The 23,171-nt window shown below is 44.5% G+C and overlaps 1 protein-coding gene across 1 annotated transcript in view; it reads left to right on the top strand.

Annotated features, from left to right (window-relative positions):
* The first annotated feature begins 3,857 nt into the window (after nucleotides 1–3,857).
* tbc1d25 (TBC1 domain family, member 25) overlaps nucleotides 3,858–23,171 on the top strand; it is a 33,110-nt gene continuing 13,796 nt past the window's right edge. The window contains exons 1-5 of the mRNA XM_084333118.1: nucleotides 3,858–3,962; nucleotides 4,863–4,972; nucleotides 13,609–13,763; nucleotides 15,169–15,296; nucleotides 15,469–15,657. Of these exons, the coding sequence (XP_084189244.1) occupies nucleotides 3,918–3,962; nucleotides 4,863–4,972; nucleotides 13,609–13,763; nucleotides 15,169–15,296; nucleotides 15,469–15,657 (627 nt within the window). The 5' untranslated portion in view covers nucleotides 3,858–3,917. The remainder of the gene's footprint in view (nucleotides 3,963–4,862; nucleotides 4,973–13,608; nucleotides 13,764–15,168; nucleotides 15,297–15,468; nucleotides 15,658–23,171) is intronic.

The following is a 23,171-nucleotide window of genomic DNA, read 5'->3' as shown; positions in this document are numbered from 1 at the left end:
CCCTGTGAATCATATCCCCCAGGGAGGAGTTCCATGAATCTACAGAGCCGTCACTGTCTACTTCCCCAACCAACTCTACACACACCTGCTGAAACTCTTCCCAATTAGCACGGGAGAAATTGAACCTTACTCTTACCTCGTCAACCTCAATTCTCAATCTCCTGCCAAACCTACTATAGATCGGGTAGTGATCACTCCCCATTGTATATATGTCCATCACATCCCATTCCCCCACCCTAGCTAAATTAGGGGAGGAGAAAGTCAGATCGATATGACTAACAGAATTAGAGAGTATATGGAACCTGGTAGGTCTCCCATCATTGATCACAACCAGATTATTCCTATCCAGAAATTCCTCCACCACAGCTCCATTAAGATCTTTTCTCCCACTGCCCCATAAAGGGTTGTGAGCATTAAAGTCTCCCACCCATATACACCCACCCTCACACTTCCCCATAATCCCATCCAACCCTGCTGCTTCCAAACGCTCGCAAGGATTATAAAAATGTACCACTTTTATAGACCCAGATTCTGTCCATACCTCCACCACCACACACTCAAGGCTAGTTCCCACATCCACGCCCCGATACTGAATCCCATTCCTTATAAATGTTGCACACCCCCCTCCTGATCTTCCAGGTCTGTCCAGCCTCAAGCTGTCATACCCTGGAATGACAAAATCCAAACATGGCTTCAGCCAGGTTTCCTGAATACAAATTAGCTCAGGCTTATCCCTAAAAGCAGCTTCTTCTGCTTCAACTTCTTCTTCAGTTCTTATACATTTAATGGATGGGGTCGCTACCAAGGTCTAGGCGCATACCGCCACCTCCTGTACCGGAGTGTTGATCATCAAGGATTTACTTGAATGAATGAATGAAAACTTTATTTAACAGATTGCAGAATGGGTACAATACAGTACGGCTCAATACATACAATTGTTAAGGGGATGCAGACCTGAGAAAGACGTTTGTCTTGTTTCCATCAGGGTCCATGTATTGAGCTGTACTGTACTGTACCCATTCTGCAATCTGTTAATAAACTTTTCAATCAATCAATCAATCAATCAAACTCTGTTTTGCCCATGTGTAATGATAGTTTGTTATCAGCGAGCCATATGCAGATTTTGCCTAGTTCTGAGCTGAGGGTTTTTTCAACCTGTAACTTGTTCTTGTCAGAGACCAGCAGGGCTGAGTCGTCCGCAAACAGGAACAAGTTGCAGTCACAAGCTGACGACATGTCATTTGCATAAATTAGGAACAGTAGCGGATCTAGTATGCTTCCTTGTGGAACACCACAGCTTACTGTGGGGGGGGGGGGGGGGGGGGGGGTGGGGGTACCGTTTACCTCCACCATCTGCTCTCTCCCCTCCAGGTAGGATTGCATCCAGCTCACTGATAGACTATCAAAACCAATTGCTTTTAGCTTGTCAATCAGAATGGTGTGATTGACAGTGTCGAAGGCCTTTTGTAGGTCCAGCATGACCATGCCGCAGTATTTGCCCGCGTCCACCTCTTGTTTGATGTGGTCGTTTAAATAGAGAAGGCATGTGTCAGTGGAGTGGGATGTTCTGAAGCCAGATTGGAATTCGTAGATTAGATTTTGTAGTTTCAGTGAGGTGGAGTAATTTGACAGGATAGGCCAGCAAATGAAGAAGGAAGGGAGACCGTGCCACATTTGGTAGGCAGTGCTTTTACCTACTTCCTTCATAATCCTAGGTTTGAATATTAGCTTAGGCCATGTTATTATGCGTGCCAAGTTGTGTGTTGCGTCCACTTCAGATTTATGATAACCTTTTAATAACATCAAAGGACTTTCCCCCTATATCACTTTCTCTTGATTGATTGAAAACTTGATTAACAGATTGCAGAATGGGTACAGTACAGTTCAATACATACAATTGTTAAGGGGATGCAGACCAAGTTTCAAGTTTCTTTAATAGTTGTCATACAGAAGTACAGAATACTTTTATACAAAATGCTTCTTACTGTTACGCTCCAGAGACTGTGCTAGACAAGATAAGTATCAAATAACATAGTATAGCATGTAAATTAGAAGTAGAAAATGAGGTCACAGTGTTCAGTATAGACATATGTACAATGTTCGATGCAGAATAGATGTAACTGAGTTACCATATAATATACAATACTATGCAGTGTACTAATATACAATACTATATAGTGCAAAGCAGAAATGGGATGAGGTACAATTTAGGTACAATTTACAGTAAGGTGTACGAGTTGTAGTGCAATCCTTTATCAATAAATATAAAGTGTGGGGAGTGGGTGCTACAGTGTGTTTGTTTAAAGTGAGTGTGTGCTATAAAGTGTGGGGAGTGGGTGCTACAGTGTGTTTGTTTAAAGTGAGTGTGTGCGTGTGGATGTGTGTGCTATGTGCGTTTGATGGTTGTTGTGTAGTGTTCATTGTTCGTTGAGCAGCCTGATGGCCTGGGGATAGAAGCTTCTTCTGAGTCTTTCTGTGCTCGCCTTGAGACTCCGGTATCGCTTGCCTGACCGCAGCAGTTCAAAGAGGCAGTTGTTCGGGTGACTGGAGTCCTTAATGATTCTCTTAGCCTTGCCCCTGCACCGCTTGTTGTAAATGTTCTGGAGGGTGGGGAGCCCCCCTCCAATTGTGCATTTGGCTGAACGCGTCACTCTTTGTAGTCTGCTTCGGTCTTGTGCAGTGCTATTCCCAAACCAGGAGGTGATGTTGCCAGTCAGGATGCTCTCTATTGTACATGAGTAGAAGTTCTTAAGGATCTTCTGACTGACTTGGAACTTCCTTAGGCGCCTGAGGAAGTAGAGGCGTTGTCGTGCCTTCTTCACAACACTGTCAATGTGTGTGGTCCATGTCAAGTCCTCGGATATGTAGGCTCAGAGGTACTTAAAGCTGTTCACTCTCTCAACCGGTGCCCCGTCGATGCTGAGGGGGCTGTAGTCCTTGACCCCCGACCTCCTGAAGTCCACAATCATCTCCTTTGTTTTGCTGACGTTCAGGGAGAGGCTGTTTTCCTGGCACCATCCCGCCAGGACCTTGACCTCATCCAGGTAGGCCCTCTCGTCGTTTGCAGAGATCAGGCCCACCACCACTGTGTCGTCAGCAAATTTGATGATTGTGTTGCTACTCCGCTGAGCCACACAGTCGTGTGTGTACAGGGAGTAGAGGAGGGGACTCAGAACACAGCCCTGGGGGGCCCCTATGATGAGGGTGATGGATGAGGAGGTGCAGTTGCCTGCTCTCGCCAGAGAAAGACTTTCGTATTGTTTACATCAGGGTCTCTCTCTCTCTCTCTCTCTCTCTCTCTCTCTTCTCTCTCTCTCTCTCTCTCTCTCTCTCTCTCTCTCTCTCTCTCTCTCTCTCTCTCTCTCTCTCTCTCTCTCTCTCTCTCTCTCTCTCTCTCTCTCTCTCTCTCATATATATATATATATACACACGCACTCAAACAATGATGTAATGTCCATGACGTGCAGCTGAGTTTGAGAGTCTCCGGTTGCAAAGTTAAAAGCAATGTACAATTAAGAACCGGAAGTATTAGCAATGTAAAGCGCTAAACATTTAAGTATATTTTTCGTCACATCACAGACAGGCATTCTATGTCTCTCTAGCGATCAAGTTGGCATACGGATATTATTAATACATCTAGTGGGGCTTGCTATCTGATGCGTTCCGTGTGATAGCCACAGAGTTGTTTAGCCAGTTTTGATATTTGAATGGGTACTTTTATTGTGAAAGAGACTAGTCTCGTTAAGACAGGAAACAGGTGAGAGGAAATCTGACGCCGTGCTGGCGATGGAGCACACGGTACGGTACAGAGGGAAAAAACATGAGTTGCCGCATCTGTTCATATTATTGATCACAATGTCACCGTAAACTGAAAAACATTTTCAAACACAAACCATCGTGTTCCCAATCGGAGCGTCATGGCAGGCGAGGAGGAGAGAGGGGTGGTGAGAGTCAAAGTCAAGGTAAGAGAGGAGAGAGATTTTTTTGTTATGAACGTTAGGCGGCTACTAGCCAACTCTGTCAGCTGATGGTGGGCTGACGTTAGCTGGCTGTATCTCGATGGGGGTAAGACATTTTCACATCAGTATCGTATTTTTCTTTTAAATGCTTGCAAACCGCGTTTGGTATTGACAAGCTAGCGACGTGTTCCTGTGAGGTAACGTTACTGTATTGAACAACGTTCAGCTGGTGCACTAATAACGGTAGCCTTTTGTTGGTAGGAGCATAATGACTAAACGTCCATCTGATCTGTAGGCTAGGATTCGGTTGTTGAGATAGAAGCTAACCTTTATAGCTTTAACTGGCTTAAATGGGTTGTGTCGATCAACAACAACGGCGTTTATAGCCAACATTAAACTAACCAATAAAGGCCAGAGTCAATGATGCGACTTTCCAAACCAACCAACCTGCTGCAGTCGTGATGCTACTGAATGCCATTCAGTGAATGGCCCACCTGGCTGCCAGCATCAGTGACGTAACGGCGTTACTAACTAACATTACAGATACTGAACATAGACATGATTGCTGTGGATGATTTAGCTACCTATATGCTTAGTCAACAACTCAACATCTCTAGGCCAAGCTGTAACTAGGCAATGGGGGACAATGATGTAAACAAGACGAAAGTCTTTCTCTGGTCTTCATCCCCTTAACAATTGTATGTATTGAGCTGTACTGTACTGTACCCATTCTGCAATCTGTTAATAAAGTTTTCAATCAATCAAATTGCATGTAAGTTATATGATGGCATGGGGAATACTATACACTGATCTCTTGATACACTGGTCTCTACTCAGAATTCAAATAGTGACGGATGAGTTCTTTGTTTTTTTTCTTAAGATTTGTTTCTCAACACCTCTCAGAAATGTGAAGGGGTGCTTCCTGCCGACTTCCGCTCCTTTGCCGTTGATCCTCAGATAACATCGCTGGAGGTCCTCCAACACATACTCATCCGAGCTTTTGATTTAAATGGGTAAGTGATATCAGGGTTTCTGCAAGCCATTTTTTAGCCAGTCAGTGTGGCGATACGATTCTAATGTACCTGCCAAATGTGAAATTTTACGGCCATAAATTATGTAATAGACGTGTATGTGTTTGTAATGTAGATATGTGGATGTGCAAAAATGCAAAAACAAAGCAAATGCACATGTTTTCGCATGTTGTACCTCAATGTTTCGAGATGCGTTTGGTCGTGTCTGTCTGTGTGCCCTCTTTCCACAGCTAATCTTGGATACTGTTGGGCAGATCATCAGCGTAATGTTTGCTGTGCATGCTGAATATAGCCTACTGTTCTTGTGCTTGAATATTTCTCATATTGGTCAACAACAACTATTTTCTTTTGAATTAATGTACACCTTTTGTGGTCTGATGTTGTTCCCAGCAGCAGTGAAAGCTTGCCTGGAGTAGGCATGGGCCGGTTACTGGTTTCATGGTTTACAGTGAAAGCGTTGCAGTGTCAAAACCACTAATATTACATTCAGACGGTAGGCGCCGAGTCCGCCGGCGGTATACGTTTCAAATCATGAACTTTGGAAAATGCTTGTAGAGTGGGGTTTGTCTGGAAAGTAACGTTAGCTACAGCTTCGTTAGCCTAGCTAATGTTAGCTACATAGCTAGCAAGCTATACAAAAATAAACAGTTTGTGACTGATCTAGTGAGCTAGAATAAAAAGATTCTACCCATAAATAGCTAATGTAAAATATAAATAACATAACGGTCATACCAAACCGTTCGTTTGACAGGAGCTAGCTAACGTTAGCTAGTTAGCCAGCTAGCTAGCTAGATAGTAGTACCTGTGATATGTTGCCAATTGATTTCGGTCGACTAACGTTAGCTCTTCTGTTATTCAATGTTACCAAATGTAGCCTACATATTCATAATCATGAAAGTGTAGTGCTGAAGGATAGTAGTCTGAGGCGGGGTGTCGAAAGACAACGCTAAGCGGCAGGGGTCCGTTGGTCATGGGACGGGGTTGCACACCGTGCAACCGGGTCTGTGAGCAGAAGCGTGTGTGCACACAGGAATACGCTGCACTCGACTGATGCGCCAACTCGCCAATTACCCACCTGGCTACTTTGCATAACAATAGCTCAGGTCGTCGGGTGTGTTCAAATACGTCCTCGGATACATTCACACACAACTTGTGAATGAAATGTGTTACATTCCATTCCTAGAGGTAATTAGGCATCGTCTTTATTCTGTGCGCACGCGAGGGAACATTTATGTGCATGCGCGCACCCATATTAAAACACAGTGCAACCAGGTATGAAATCACCAACGCACCACTGCTAAGCGTTTACTTGCTAGCCGACAGGAAAGTAACAAACAATATGGTCCATGCGGAACCCTTATCCCCAACACATAGTTCCGTTGGTGAATTATGTTGATCCACCACAAAAGATGAATTGTTTAAATGTATGTTTAATTCAGTAAGAATAGTACTAGGCTATATAGCATACATCTGTGCAAGTAGATTACATTAACTAAACGTATTGCCCTTTTGACATGTAGCCTACATATTCATTATCATGAAAGTTTATTTGGAAGTATTTTTTATTCTGTACTTAGTTTGAAAGTGGTCAGACAGTTCCCTCTGTGTGTAATAGACAGTCTTCACACATTCATAAATAACACGTACACAAAAGCTGATTGTGCGTGTTTGTGCACTGTAATAAATGCCAAAGCTTCCTTCTTTCACCATAGGATCGAGGCCTCTGCCAAGAATCTTCGCAAACTGCATGCTACCATGTCCTCCCTCCTCACTCCCCCCCCCACCCCCTCCCCCCTCATCTTTCTCTGCCGAAGACTTCGCAATCTTCTTTGAGGAAAAAGTGGAGAACATCCGCAGCTCCTTCTCCCAACCCCCACCCATTCTAAATGCTGAATCGAGAACCTCATCCTTCACTCTGTCATCTTTTTCTCCCATTACAGAAGCCGAGACCCTGACACTGGTAATGTCGAACCGTCCGACTACATGCCAGCTGGACCGGCTACCCTCCCCACTCCTCCAGACCATAGCACCAGACATCCTCCCATTCCTAACTGCAACCATCAACTCCTCACTCAACTCGGGGGTGGTCCCCACCTCCCTAAAACAAGCCAGAGTCATGCCGCTCATAAAAAAACCAACCCTGCACCCCACCGTCATAGGCAACTATCGTCCTGTCTCTCTTCTCTCCTTCCTTTTGAAAACACTTGAACGTGCTGTATCCAACCAACTTTTTTTTTGATCCACTTTTTCTCCCATTTTTCTATTTTTCTCCCATCAATTTTCATATCGTCCAATTCAACCCTCCCCTGTCTTCGAACGTTGTTTCTTGCCTCCCACAAGCCGGCTGCAATGTGGACTAAGTCATACATAGCACGAGTCCCCTCCGATACTCGAGGTAACAGCCGTCGCATCTTTTCACCTGCGCGGCTCGATCTTTCAGCGTCGGGGGTCTGGCCTTTGGAGGGGCCCCGCCCCCGTCGCTTCTTGATTCTACTGCGCAGGCGCACCAACCGACCTGTAGGAGTCGCTGTCCACAACGCCCGATCCCCACCCTTCAGTTTCCCTCCCCGTAATACGGCCAATGTGTATTACTGTGGACGACCAGCTAAACTGAAAGCAATGTGGAGAGCGGGGCTCGAACAGGAGGCCACCTGTTCGAGCCTAGTCTCCAGCATTCGTTGCGAGCGCCTTTCCCACTGCACCACGTAGCCGCCCCTGTATCCAACCAACTTACTGCTTATCTCTTACAGAATGACCTCCTAGACCCTAATCAGTCTGGCTTCCGGACTGGCCACTCCACAGAAACGGCCCTCATTGCGGTCACAGAGGCACTTCACTTAGCAAAAGCGAAAGGCCTCTCCTCTGTCCTGATTCTCCTAGATCTATCTGCAGCCTTCGACACAGTCAACCATCAGATCCTCCTCGCAGGAATGGGAGTGGCTGGCTCTGCGCTGACATGGCTGACATCATACCTCAATGACCGCTCCTACCAAGTGTCATGGAGAGGGACCCTGTCGGCCACCCGCCCCCTGCGGACGGGTGTCCCCCAGGGCTCGGTCCTAGGACCCCTTCTCTTCTCCCTCTACACTAAATCACTGGGTAACATCTCCTTCCCTCCCTCAGATATCCACGTCTATGAGTGGATCTCGGCCTGTCTGTCTGACATCTCCGCCTGGATGACGACCAACCACCTCAAACTGAACCTAAGCAAAACAGAATTGCTCCACCTGACGGCCAAATCCTCCCCCCTGACCGACCTTTCCATCACAGTCGAGAATGCAGCTCTGACCGCGTCCCCGACCGCCAAGAACCTTTGTGTTGTCCTCGACGACCAGTTGAACTTCTCTGCTCACATCGCAGCGACAACCAGAACCTGCAGATTCCTCCTGAGCAACGTCAGAAGGATCCGCCCCTTCCTGACAAAAGAAGCCACCCAACTCCTCGTCCAATCAACAGTCATCTCCCGCCTCGACTACTGCAACGCACTGCTCGCTGGCCTCCCGGCCACTGCCACCAAGCCTCTTCAACTCATTCAGAACACAGCGGCCCGCCTGATCTCAAACCTACCGAAGTCGGCCCATGTCACCCCACTTCTTAGGGACCTGCACTGGCTCCCCATTGCTGCACGAATCCGCTTCAAGGCCCTCAACCTAGCATACCGTGCGGCAAAGGGAACCGCTCCCGCCTACCTCCGGTCAATGGTCTCCAACTACACACCCTCAAGACCCCTACACTCTGCATCTTCTGGCCGCCTCAGACCTACTCTATCCGAGCTCCGGGAGGGTCATCAAGGAGAAGCCGCCTATTCTCAGTCCTTGCCCCACAATGGTGGAATGAACTACCCACCCCAGTTAGAACAGCCGAAACCCGTCCAATCTTTCGCCGTCGACTAAAGACGCACTTCTTCAACCATTATCTGAAAAAAAAAGTTAAAAAAAAAAAGGATATCTAACCCCAACTAACCCAACTAACCTTACTGTCATGCACTTGTCCTAATAAACTAACCTACACTGTAGCACTCAACACTTTGATGAACTTTTTACTCAGCTGATAGAGTTGTGCCCTTCCTGATGACTTGTCGTACAGAACTTGTAAGTCGCTTTGGATAAAAGCGTCAGCTAAATGACTAAATGTAAATGTAAATTTATATAAGAAGGACAGTGAACGTTTGTGTTGTTCAAAGAAAGGGAATGATCCTCATTGTGGATATTAACCTACATTTCACATGAATTTATTCAAATGACCCAAAAGCTAGCAACATATGGGGAACGATGCAGATAATAAAACCACTCTCCAGGTGACAGAACGTTGGAATGATCAGAAATTGTATTTCCAAGCAATAGAAGGATGACCAGCGAATGTCTCCAGTGATGACAGCTGTCTACAAAAGCAGATAGGCCCATCTCATAAAATCACATAGCACTTTCCTTGCATATACATTCCATACTAGGGATTAATATTATTCCCGAAAATAAGAAATGTTCTGTCCCGGGAATAGAAGCACACAATCCCAGGAAAATGTATGTGCATTTAAATGTGCTATAGATGACATTTGGCCACTATGTCTCACTAGAGCAGGGGTTCCCAAACTTTTCAGGCCGGGGCCCAGAAAATAAGGCGTCAGAGAGCCGCGGCCCAATGCACATCGTCTGGCTTTTTTTTTTTTTTTTTTTGCCAGGCGACCGATTTTTTAAGCCAAATATCACTTCAATCCTATTAAGTTAGTTCAAGTTAGTTATTCATTTATATGTGCTATTTATGAGAGGGCTAACTTGTTGCAAAATAATAATGATAATAATAATAGCCTCATTAAAATACTATTGTTGCTTCGGTTGTTTTCAGCGTTTTATGTGCATAATCTGTTATTTAGTTTGAAATGTTCGTTGAAATAAGTAGATTTTTCGTTTTTGTTTATTTATTAAGTTAATATAAAACCATATAGTCACATTTTAGAATACAATAGAATAGAATTTTAGAATACAACTAGAAACACTGTCCTGGCCTGCTTCCAAGTTCAGTGGCCTGACAAAAATTTTTTAAATAAAAAAATAAAAAATAAAAAAAACATTTTTTTTTATTTTTATTTTATTTTTTTTTAAATCATCTTGCGGCCCACCTTTGGGTCGCGACCCCGACTTTGGGAACCACTGCACTAGAGCACCAGCATGTTATCCAATCAGGTGCATTCCACATGGAGAAATGGGAAGTAGGAAGGGGATACATGCATGCAACATGTAACGGAACGTAGGCCAAGTGCGTCCACATTTTTATAGGATTCTATCACATTTTCATAACAATAGCACCCTGCGCCGTTTTCATTGAGGTTTCTTACAAATTAACGATGCTTTATCTTGTCCTTTATATGCCGATTATCATTAGAATCTTAAATTGTACCATATGTCCCCCTTTAGACAACATATGTAATGCTACCAGCGCACTTTTGTTAAGATAATTAGTTGGCCATTCGCGGTCGCTATACCGAGGTTGCAGTAATAGTTTAACGCTGTTCAGATCACGTCGGAGAATATAGACCCATCCCAGTGACCTGCGACCTGTGCTAACGCTCTTGGGAAATGCAGTGTTGTAGTTCTCAACATTTTCAGCCTTTAATTTTAAACCAATGCTGCCATCTACTGACAACAAAAAAGTGTTGTCTAATCGTCACCTTGAGAGCTACTTCCGTATACAGCGCCGCCCCAAACCCATTCTAGAGATTCCCACTTTTTGCTGGGAGTGGGGCGTGGCCGTATTTGGTCCCAGACAATAAGAGTGGCTGCAATTGGTCACCGTGACGACAACATTAAAATCTTTTTAAATGATAAATTCATTAATCAATATTTTTTGGGGGGGAAACCAATACTTTCTAAAAGCTCTGTGGGTGTATTATTATTATATATTTAAAAAAAAAAGAATTACTCCACATAAAAATGTTATCTATAGCTCCTTAACCTCTTGAGCCCTAGCCCTATTTTCAGAAAATCCACCTAAAAATGCATACCTAAGTAAATGGAAGATTGCTCTTGGTATCTAGGGACATCTATGGATCTCAGGGAATGTATTCAGTGTCAGAAATATTGTGTCTGTTATTAGGCATTAGTAAATAAATTGTAATGAACCAAAGGAGAATATTATCAATTATATATTTATTACATGGCGTTTTAACATTAGCCGAAATGCTTGATTGTGATTGGTCAACAGCGCTCGTCAGAGGTCCGTTATTACTCGATAACGGACCTCTGCCGAGCAATGATGACCGCTGTGCGCAGCTGGACCAATCAAGCCCACTGACATACAGATCGCAGTCATGAAAGCTGCTCAGCATATGCACAGCTGCACTCAGTCCTCAGTGCAATCAGACCACAGATCTGCCGGCTGCCGGCGATGAAAGCGGGAGCGACAGAACAGAACTGCGTCTGCATTTGATCTTGTCTTGTCGATGGTGTAAAATGAATTGGGTATATTGTTAGTAAGTTAGCCATGTAATAAGCGGGATAATGTATAGCCTATACTCTGTCATTGTCGCAAAATAATTGACCTTCACTACGTTTAAAACACCTCGGCGAGGCGCCTCTGTATTTTAAACTGTGTCGGTCAATTATTTTGCGACAATGACCTACATTATCCATTCCCTTACATATTCTTTTTTTTCCCCATCTTTGACGGTGAATAATACCATGCTAAAAATGCCCAGACATGAAAGACTGCCACTGAGCTCGTTCAGCACCTTCTTTAGATCATGTGTACAAAAAATCTAAGGAAATGAATAAAGGAAAGATGATTAAACAGAAGGTTTTGTAGATGCAGTACTGAATTCTGCCATCCGGACACATGCTATTTGAAATTTGATTAAATATAGAATATTAGGCCTATAAATTACCTTATTGTGGCCAAGTCGCACATCTATGGATCGGGCAAAATCTCCCCTTTCCAATGGCAGAGTTCAATCTGGATTTAGTATCACCAGGCGTGCAGCAAAAACCATGAATGAAATCTACTGTAAGTACAGTTACTTTTTTATAATATAAATTTCTCCGCCATTTTTCATCAGATTGCAATGCCGTTGTTTGCTAGACGTTCACAGAAAGGTCGAGAAACTAACTGTGTTCGGTTTTATGGCAAGAACGTTCAGGTTTGTGGGAGATAATAAAAAAGTTAATCCAGAAGTCAGATGATTGACATGGGCTGGCATGAGCTGGGTAGTTTTTCGAAATTTGAAAGCCCTCGATCTCTTCCTTCAAAAGACTACACTCACTTTTGTCTGTGCCACTTCCTCCCGTCAATATGCACTGGTTTCCGACCGAATGCCCTGCAATTTCTATAATCTTATATTTCTCTAATAACTGTTAAACTCATTGGCAAACGCACCTAATGCTGAAAATAGACACATTGACTGCTGTTTTGACAGGGTTAGGGTCTTTACTCTTGGCTACATTTGGAAAAAAATTCAACATTAATTCATAGTCTGTAGAGATGGATTTATGGCATGATGTCATTGTGGGTCCGGTACCGGACCCATCGGGCTTAAGAGGGCACAACTTCGGCTACCAGTCAAAATGCAATATTCAGTAAGCAGGACTAAATTAAACAAGGAAAAATATGGGTTCTCAACCCGACAGCTTTTGGTGTTGTATTAATAATTATAATGGCCAGACCTTACCTTTCTATCAAGCATTCAGTTCAGACATGGAATGTACATTTCTATCGAACATTTCTGTTATGACTCAGAATTAGAAAACCTAATATAAGACGTAGCCCTAACAGAATATAATTCACGGAAATGCACCAGACCGCTGCACTGGTTATAACGGAGAACATTGTCTTGTTTTTGGCGAGTAATGGGGATGGAAACAGATGGAGCGTCGCCTTGCGGAGATTTGTGCTGCACTTAGCACAGCTTTCTAATTCAAGTTCAGGTGTTCCTTTATTAATCCCCTTGGGGAAAGCCAGGTGGGGATAGTTTGGATAGTTCAGATTTTTGGACATTAAGTTGTATGGAATACTTGCCAGTAAGTGTAGGCGAAGCAAAGTAGCGTAACTTTACTTACGAGTCCCATGGTCAGAGTTCTGCCTGGGTTCTGAGACAAACGGAAAGCTTTAGACGGGCAGAAACAGGGTTACAAAACCAAAAAAGTTTGAATCCCTACCACAACATGCAGGTGACCCATTTCCAACACCAGCACGTAATACTACACAATCTTTTTTTCAAGGAACAAGGAAATGTGCCCAATGATGGCAGAATCCAAAGTGCTGGAGGACAATAATTTTGTGTTTGAAATAGGTAACCCATTTGCTTAAATTATGTTTTTGGTTGATTTTTATTGGTTTTTACTACCGGGCAGTCTGGTAGAGAGAGAGAGGAAGAATGGGAGACAGAGCGGGGGAAGACATTCGGCAAAGAACGCCGGTTCCAGGAATCAAACCCGCAGCGCGTTACGTGGTTCGCCACTCGGGCGCCCCTGCCGCCCCAACCCATTTGCTTAAAAACCTGTCACGATTCACCCAGTTCGTCAGCCTACGCTGTGACACGCATATTAGAATGTGAGATATGTGCAGGTGTGAGTGGGAAAAGTGAGATTCTTACACATTGTGTGTTTATCTGTTTGTTTTTCCTTACCTAGCAAGCGAAGTTTTGGGATCAGTTACTTGTCTCGGGATCGTGGCGGGGTTGAGGTGTATCTCTCCCTCTTGTCGGACTGGGATTTGGACGCTGCATTCGCGAGCGCGGCCAAGCCCTACCTGCAGCTCAAGATGGACATCAAACCTTCAGAGGATAGTAAGAGAACCTATGCACTAGAGATTAGGGGTGGGACGATACATCGATTCAGATCTATATATTGATCTATTATCAATGATCCAATAGGATCGATGCAACGTAAAAAGATCGGTTCATATTGCGATACTCTTATTTAGAAAATCCAGTGGAGTCGTATCCGCTCAACAGCACAGCAGTAGCGTCTGAAACACGGACATTACAACAGAGCAAGGCTACATAGTGTGCCTATTTTGCGACCCAAAACAAGTCCCTGCTGTTTTATTCTGCCACGGGTCAAATGCATCTAAAATGCTTTGCAATCCTCGCCATTCCTTTATGCGCGTTAAAGACTGAAATTAACGCTATGTTAACGTAAGCTAACCCTGATCAGAGCCATAGACAGAGAACAGCAGAGTGGGGACTGGGGAGGGGGGGGGGGGGGGGGCATTCTCCCTTTCTGTGTGTGTGCGCGTGTGCGTTTGGAAAGACCAGATGAAGTCAGACGAGTATATTATATTGATAGTAAATTTACTGAGGATGGACAGATAATGTTGATATTTAAACATAAAAAATACAATATTTAATAAATGTATGCATGATCGGCATGCAACATAAAACAATTGTAGGAATGGTTTGGGAGAGGAAGGGGTTTTAGGTTGCGAGTTGTGAGTTCCAAAAAAAATTACTTAAAGTTTAAAGCTCAATATATAAAAAATGTCAAATGATATTTCCGTTGCCTTTATTGAGTTGATCTAAATGTTACTGATTGTGTTAAATGGGCATATAATATCGTCTCATATCGATCGCAGGCACCTGAATCGTATCGTATCTTGGCAGACTTTGTGATATCTGCAAATATCGTATCGTATCGTGATGAAACTGGTGATTCCCACCCCTACTAGAGATGCACTGATAACCATTCTGGTATGGGACATACTGTAGGGCCGATACCATGCTGAAATTGGTTATGGGTATCGAGGGACTTTTACCCATTACTAAACTCTGATATCATTAGCCGAGTGTAACATGACAGAAATCGTAGCAAAGCAACTTGATTTTCTACATTTCTGACACAGAAAATAATTAAGGTTCTCCAGAGATGTCATCGGGGAAATTGAAGGACATTTAATCCTTGTGTTGTGTTAATTACAGCTCAATGAAATTATGTAGATTAAAAAGGAACAATACCTTGTTTTATGGGGACTGCTACCTTATCACCTCATTCAGCTCTAATTTACACAAGGAACACAAGGATTCAATGTTCCCGATGACACCACTGGTGGTGGCCATATTCAAACAAATTTACTCTCAATAACTGTTTCGAGTTTTTGGATGTATATGAGATTTATGTGCAAAATAAATCATTATTTTTTTTGTTTTTTTTGTGAAGTGCCTAACTGGCACTTTTTTTTGTCCCAATCTCAAGGTCCTGTTATGGAGGACTGGGATATCATCAGCCCCAAAGATGTGATCGGCTCAGAGCTGCTTCCCGGGGAGAAGACCCGGTCCCTGGCGGCGGCTGCTCTCCCTTTCACCCAGTCCTTATTGTCCCAGGTTACTGACGCGCTTCCACACCCAGTCAGCCATCTCTTTTACCAGCCACTCACTGCAGCCTTGAGTCAGGTCCTTTTGCTCATGCGATCACTCCACTTGCTTCTGTCTCTCTCGCGAATTACTTAACCGCACACACTCACTGTCTCATATCTGTGTGTCTGTGTGTGTTCAGATGGGTCGGACCCTGTCGAGAGTGCAGCAGGCCTTGAGCTGGACTTACGGAGAGGAGGTCAAGCCCTTCAAGCCTCCACTGAGTGACACAGAGTTTCACAGTTACCTCAACGGGCAGGGCCAGCTGTCGCGGCCCGAGGACCTGAGGCTACGCATCTACCATGGGGGCGTGGAGCCCTCCCTACGAAAGGTAGAGGTCTCCCTCTGTTCTTTCATGGATACACAGCCATTACAATGCCAGTACTGGGCATAGCTGCTCTATATGCAGCTAATATACTTATACTTGGTGTTGGTGACAGGTATAGACAACTCAGGTTGTTATGGTTACGTCATTCACAAATGGGTCACGTGGTGTTCAAGTTTCTTTAATAGTTGTCATACAGAAGTACAGAATACTTTTGTACAAAATGCTTCTTACTGTTGCGCTCCAGAGACTGTGCAAGACAAGATAAGTATGAAATAAACATAGTAAAATTAGAAGTAAAAAAAAGAGGTCACAGTGTTCAGTTTAGACATATGTACAATGTTCGATGCAGAATAGACGTAGTTACCATACAATATACAATACTGTGCAGTGTACTAATATACAATACTATATAGTGCGAGGCAGAAATGGAGAAATGGGACGAGGTGCAATTTAGGTACAATTCACAGTAGGTGTACGAGTTGTAGTGCAAATCCTTTATCAATAAATATAAAGTGTAAGTGTGTTTGTGTGATCTAAAGTGTGGAGAGTGGGTGCTGCAGTGTGTTGTTTGTTTGAGTGAGTGTGTGCGTGTGGGTGTGTGTGCTGTGTGCATTTGATGGTTGTTGCATAGTGATTATTGTTCGTTTAGCGATTATTGTTCGTTTAGCAGCCTGATGGCCTGGGGATAGAAGCTTCTTCTGAGTCTTTCTGTGCTCGCCTTAAGACTCCGGTATCGCTTGCCTGACCGCAGCAGTTCAAAGAGGCAGTTGTTCGGGTGGCTCGAGTCCTTAATAATTCTCTTAGCCTTCCCCTTGCACCGCTTGTTGTAAATGTTCTGGAGGGTGGGAAGCCCCCCTCCAATTGTGCGTTCGGCTGAACGTGTCACTCTTTGTAGTCTGCTACGGTCTTGTGCAGTGCTATTCCCAAACCAGGAGGTGATGTTGCCGGTCAGGATGCTCTCTATTGTACATGAGTAGAAGTTCCTAAGGATCTTCTGACTGACTTGGAACTTCCTTAGGCGCCTGAGGAAGTAGAGGCGTTGTCGTGCCTTCTTCACAACACTGTCAATGTGTGTGGTCCATGTCAAGTCCTCGGATATGTGGGCTCCGAGGTACTTGAAACTGTTCACTCTCTCAACCGGTGCCCCGTCGATGCTGAGGGGGCTGTAGTCCTTGACCCCCGACCTCCTGAAGTCCACAATCATCTCTTTTGTTTTGCTGACGTTCAGGGAGAGGCAGTTCTCCTGACACCACTGTGACAGGTTCTCTACCTCTTCCAGGTAGGCCCTTTCGTCGTTGGCAGAGATCAGGCCCACCACTACTGTGTCATCAGCAAATTTGATGATGGTGTTGTTGTTCCGCTGTGCTACGCAGTCATGTGTGTACAGGGAGTAGAGGAGGGGGCTCAGAACACAGCCCTGGGGGGCCCCTATGTTGAGCGTGATGGATGAGGAGGTGCAGTTGCCGGCTCTTACCACCTGGGGTCTGCCCGTCAGGAAGTCCAAGACCCACTGGCACAGGTCATAGTTCAAGCCCAGGTCCCTGAGCTTGGCTATGAGTTTGGAGGGGACTATGGTATTGAATGCTGAGCTGTAGTCGATGAACAGCATTCTCACATAGTTCCCCTGCCTCTTGTCCAGATGTGATGCTGCTGTGTGCAGCACATGGGCTATGGCGTCCTCCGTGGACCTGTTGGGGCGATATGCAAATTGCAGAGGGTCCAGGTTGATGGGGAGGGAGGAACAGATGTAGCCCTTCACTAGCTTCTCAAAGCACTTCATGGCTATGGAGGTGAGGGCTACAGGGCGGTAGTCGTTGAGGCAAGCGGGCGTAGATTTTTTGGGTACAGGGATGATGGTGGACTTCTTCAGACAGGTGGGGATGACAGCCTGTTCCAAGGACAGGTTGAAGATGTCAGTGAATACCGGGGCCAGTTGGTCGGCACAGACTTTTAGGACGCGGCCGGGGATGCCGTCCGGTCCTGCTGCCTTCCTGATATTCACTTTTTTAAAGATCCGTCTCACCTCATGCTCTGTTACCCTGAACACTGAGTCTCCATCAGCAGACCCCCCCCCCCCCCCTTTGCCGTGGTTTGTAGGCTGGTGTTGTTATTCACAGCCTCAAACCTCGCATAGAAGGAATTGAGATCATTTGCTAAGGAGATGTCACTGTTCAGTTTGAGGGGGGTTCCTTTGTAGTCTGTCATTGTTCTGAGGCCCTGCCACATGCCTCTAGAGTCAGCCTGTTCAAACTGAAGTTCAACTTTATTCCTGTAACGCCGTTTTGCCTCTATTACTGCTCTCCTGACGTTGTATCTTGCCATCTTGTGTTCTTCCATGTTGCCTGTCACCAGCCCGGTGTTGTATGCTGATGTGCGCACTTTCAGAGCCTCACGGACGGATTTGTCTACCCAGGGCTTTTGATTTGGGTAGATTTTAATTTTGGTGGAGGGGATTGTTTCTTCTACCTGAGTACAGACATAGTCAATCACCGTTTCGGTGTATTCGTTAATATTGGCTGTGTTATCACGGAATACACTCCAGTCTGTGCTTTCCAGTACAGCTTGGAGTGACTCCTCTGACGTCACGGCCCAACGCTTAACCTCTCGCGAGACCACCGGCGTTCGCTTGAGACTTTGTTTGTACTTTGGCAAAAGAAATATTGCGGCGTGATCGCTTTTACCGAATGGACTAAGAGCCTGTGACTTGTACCCATTCTTAAATTGCGAGTATACATGGTCTAATATGTTCTCGCCTCTGGTGGGACAGGTCACATGCTGATAGAAATTCGGCAACACCTTTTTAAGACGCGCGCTGTTAAAATCACCCAAAACCAAAATGGCAGCGTCAACATTAGCTGCCTGGAGTTTGTTTACCTCGTCGTGAAGTTTTGAAAGTGCGACCCCAGTGTTCGCGTGTGGTGGAATGTACACTCCGATGAGGATGATGGACGTTAACTCTCTTGGGAGGAAGAAGGGTCGACATTTTATCGTGATAAACTCCAGGTCTGGGGAGCAGTGGTTAGACAGTAGTAGTAATCAGGGTTTCTGTTAGAAAAAATTGTTGCCGGTCTCCGTGACCTGCAAGATTTCAATCTACCGGACAAATGAGATTAATTCCGGTCATAGTTTATTGAGCTTTAAAACAATTGATAGGCAGGCTATATAAAGAATGTCATCCTCAAGGCATGTAGATTTATTTATTTACTAGGCTACTTTTGCGTATACAGTCATTAATATATTCCAAATAAAATAAGTCCCTCGATACTCCGTGCTGCTGCTGACTTGAAATAAAATAGACCGCGTATGTGGGCAGTCGGTCTGACACTAAACAGCAGTCTGTTATAATCACATTTTTATGAGCTAACGAATTCCGTTATATTGGACATTTGTATTAATTATATCAAGCGAAGAACTGAGACATTTTGCAGAGAGAGACGGCAACATTATCGTGTGTTTGCGTGATGTATATCTCCACCTCCCAACGACTTGGTGCTGGTCATAATGTCCGGTGAAAACAACTCCCTCCAAGCACAACTTGACCACCCGAACCGTACCAAAACAGGCCAAAATTAAATAGCCCATGCGACGAACGATTCATTACATTCGTTTCATCGTTGCTCCACCAAGCAGCCGGTCCAACAATGAAAGCTGTTATCAGCGCGAGCCGGCCGCAGTTAGTTTGCAAGAAGCATCCAGCTGCAGACCCGCAGAGCAGCTTTCCAGGTCTGGGGACCGCACTGTGCCAGCAAAGCTGGTGGGTTCTGTGGGTCTGCAGCTGCATGCCTTCCGCAAATCCAGCAGCAAGCTCTCGCTGAGCGAAGCAACGACAACAAACGCAATGATTGTTTCGTTCATCGCATAGGCCACCCAACTCCAGCCCATCCAAATACAATTCAAATAATCAAACTGTGCCCAGAGGGAACTATTTTCACCGGACACTATGACCGGAGAGATTAAATATGTCGGACTTCAACAGATTTTGCCGGTCAAATACCGGTAATTACCGGCTAACGGAAACGCTGGTAGTAATAAAGTCAGCTGTTCACCGGCGGGTTTCAGGTTCGGTAATGATGAGGGGGTAAACGGGGAAGTCACACTTTGTTGACCACACGCTACACTGTGATAAACCAAGCTGTGAGATGCACTTTAGTTTTGTAGTATAGGAACTAATCTAACTTTAATAAACTAACCAAACGCAGTATCCTGGAGCAGTGATTTTATGACAAGTGGCGCGTCTTGCCGGTATCATTATTTCCCCGATTTAGTCTCTCTGTGACTGACTACAGTTTGTTTGGACAGTCGCCATATACTTGGTATTATTGGTGTACAGATACTGTAGCAGGTTTTCAGAACCAATACAAATACCAACTACCTTACAATGTGGTTCAGCCAATATCTTGAGTACTTCCAAATTATAGCAATAGTAGTAGTACTTTATTGGCCTATTGCAGTCACAAGACTGAATTAGTTACCAAATTAGAGATTAAGACTTCAAACAACAACAAATAACTTTTAACTACATACAATACAACTGTAGACATGAAATAAGAAGAGTATAAGTAGAGATAAAAACTAGTACAAGATGTAAGAGACACATGGCATAACTAAATGGTAAATAGCTGCATTTATATAGCGCTTTTATCCAAAGCTGGTGAAACCTGGTACCGGGTACTTTTTTTACTACATAAGATAAGATATTCCTTTATTGATCCCCTTGGGGAAATTCAGGTATCAGAGCAGCATGGGGGAGGGGAGGTACAGGCAGGGAACAAACTTAACTTTTTGACTTACCAGCCATTTGGCTGGTAGATTTTAAAAACTACCAGCCGGGCAGATTTTTTACCAGCCAAAAATCCAATTAGTATTTATATTGTAACGTTTGGCCACTTTAAATCATTGAACAGAGAGAGAGAGGTAGATAGATAGAGAGAGAAGGCAGGCCTGAAAACCTACCTGTTCAAAAAGGCCTTTGACTGTTAGCTTTTTATTTTAATTTGATTGCGCTTTTGTTTTTAAATTGTCTGTTTATACTATGTTTTTAATTAACTGTTCTATTTTTATCTTTTTATTCTGTATTTTATTTTATTTGTTTTACTAATAACTATTTTATTTCTATTTTTTTAACTGTTTTAACCATGTAGTGTAGCACTTTGGGATCCCAGTGAACAAAAAGTGCATTACAAATCCAATCTATTATTATTATTATGTGTGGCTGCCGCTCTGGCGGACATCTGTGCTCTACTGAGTGCACCTTTCTAGTCTAGAGAGAGAGCGCTGATTCCCCGTAGCGAGCAGGGTTGCATTTTGTCAACACAAGTTGGAACCCTGGAGGAAGCGATATAAGGAAACGAATTGCCAATAAATGTGAAGTTATCTTTGAACCTGTTGCAGGGAATATGCCTCCACATATTATCAAATGCGAAATAGTAAAATATCAGAGCACAATCAAAAACGCGATTGCAGGGTTTTCTTGTAGGCTAAAGAACGGTGATGTAAGACCTCATGTGCGTCTCATGTTACAAACTTGAGCTCGTGAGCAGAGCGCATCTCATTTACATTTAAAGGCACACACACACACAGTTTCAACTCACCTTGACCTCGTGAGCAGAGCGCATCTCATTTACATTTAAAGACACACACACACAGTTTCAACTCACCACCGCCGCATCATATTGACACAGAGCACAGACGACCCATTACCTGCCGGCCGCGGTAGATGCAGTGTATTTTGTTAGCCGCCAGGTGGCGGGCAGACCTTAAATTCTAATCGCCAAAGAATAAATCTACAAGCCAATGGTGCTGGGCGTGTAACTATTTTGTACCCTGCCTGTGTACAGGTAGTAGAAGACATGATCCAGGTCATAGAATTATAGTACAGTGGAGACCTAATTGGCAGTGGAAGACTTCCATAGTTTAAGGGCAGCCACCGCAAAAGCTCGTCGCCTTTTGTCTTTAGCCTAGACCTCGGGACATCTAAAAGTTACTTATTTGCTGACCTCGGTGCTCTAGCTGGGGTACAAAGATGGAGAAGTTCAGCTAGGTACCAGACCATTTAAGGCCTTGAACACAAACATTATTGAAGATATAACGTGTTGTTTGCTGGAGCCACTTCATCCACAACAGCACACCCCGGTCAGAGAGTGGACACAGAGACAGAACAGTCCTTTGTAGTTTAATGTTGGTATCAAAGGATCAAAGGATGATAGGGTTTCTTCAGTACAGGTGATTTCCATCCAGTTTGTAAGGCTGAATGAAACAATGAGCATCCACACAAGGATGAGAATGGTATTGGGTGAATCTGGCCAATTATTGAGTGAGTGGTTTTCATCCAGTTTGTAAGGCTGGATGAACAGTGAGGAATTGAGTGAGTGATTTCCATCCAGGTTGTAAGGCTGGATGAAATAGTGAGATATTGAGTGGGTGGTATTGAGTGGTTTCTGCAACACATAAGCAGAATACACAAGGAATTAGCAGAATACATACTTAGTCATAACATGCTGGCATCTAGAATATATACATAACTGAAACAATGCTATATAGCATATTCACATTAGCATAGCATTAGCATCAATTAGCCGCATGGACCAAACATAACACAAAGTAGCAACCAGTCATAGTAATACACATAAGTCACCTAACAACCTAATGCAGGCAGTGTATAATGCATAATACATGACCTTTACCCATCATAAACCCACAGATATTACGTATGGAGGCTATTGATGACTTCTTCACGAACACACTCATGTGACAGCAGACAGCAGTGGAAACAACATGTGGCGGCAAGATGGCCACTGCATTTAATCACCAGACTAAGGACCCCTGGGCTGTCCAGAGAGATGCCTGGCTAGAAAGTAATAGGACACCTGGTGGTCCAAAGAATTGCCTGACTGGAAATAATAATAGTACAACGCATAGAAAATGGGGAATTTACAACAGCCGCCCCAGAATAGCATAGCTATTATGTAAACAGTCAAATTCCCTAAGTGGCTACTGAGGTCTCTGGATTGTCATCGTCTGCGACAATCGGGTCCGGAGCGTAGGACACTTGTGGCAGGGAGGCGTCCCGCCCAATCAGTAACCGGTTTGTTGTCACAGGGTCCGGATCCGCAATGTCTGATGACAAAATGGCGGCTTAAGGGGCCCCAAACGGGCAGGAGGTATTTCTGCCATTGTTGGAACCACCGGCTTCCACCTCCACTTCCTACATCCTGTGCAGGTCCTCTGGTGATGCTTGATGGCCCGTCTTCCCCCCAGGACCCAATACTGGTGCCCGATCTCTGTGAAGGCCCCATCGGGCCCTGGGTGGAGTAGGTGTGCATCCACATCCTTGATGAGGAGTTTTGTCACTGCATGGCCAGGATTGAGGACTATGGGGTGGATGTCAGTGGAACAGGAGGTGCCCAGGTGACGAGAGCGTCCACCAGCTCGGAGGCACTTAAGTTCCTCTGGGAAGCAATCCACCTGGCTGGTCTTCAGCAGGAAGACGTGTCATGCAGGTTAGGTTGAGGTAAAGA

This window comes from Notolepis coatsorum (assembly GCF_963971535.1).
Source record: "Notolepis coatsorum genome assembly, chromosome: 17".
NCBI lineage: Eukaryota > Metazoa > Chordata > Actinopteri > Aulopiformes > Paralepididae > Notolepis > Notolepis coatsorum.
The sequence above is the reverse complement of the archived record's forward strand: the minus strand, read 5'-3'. Positions and strand labels throughout refer to the sequence as shown.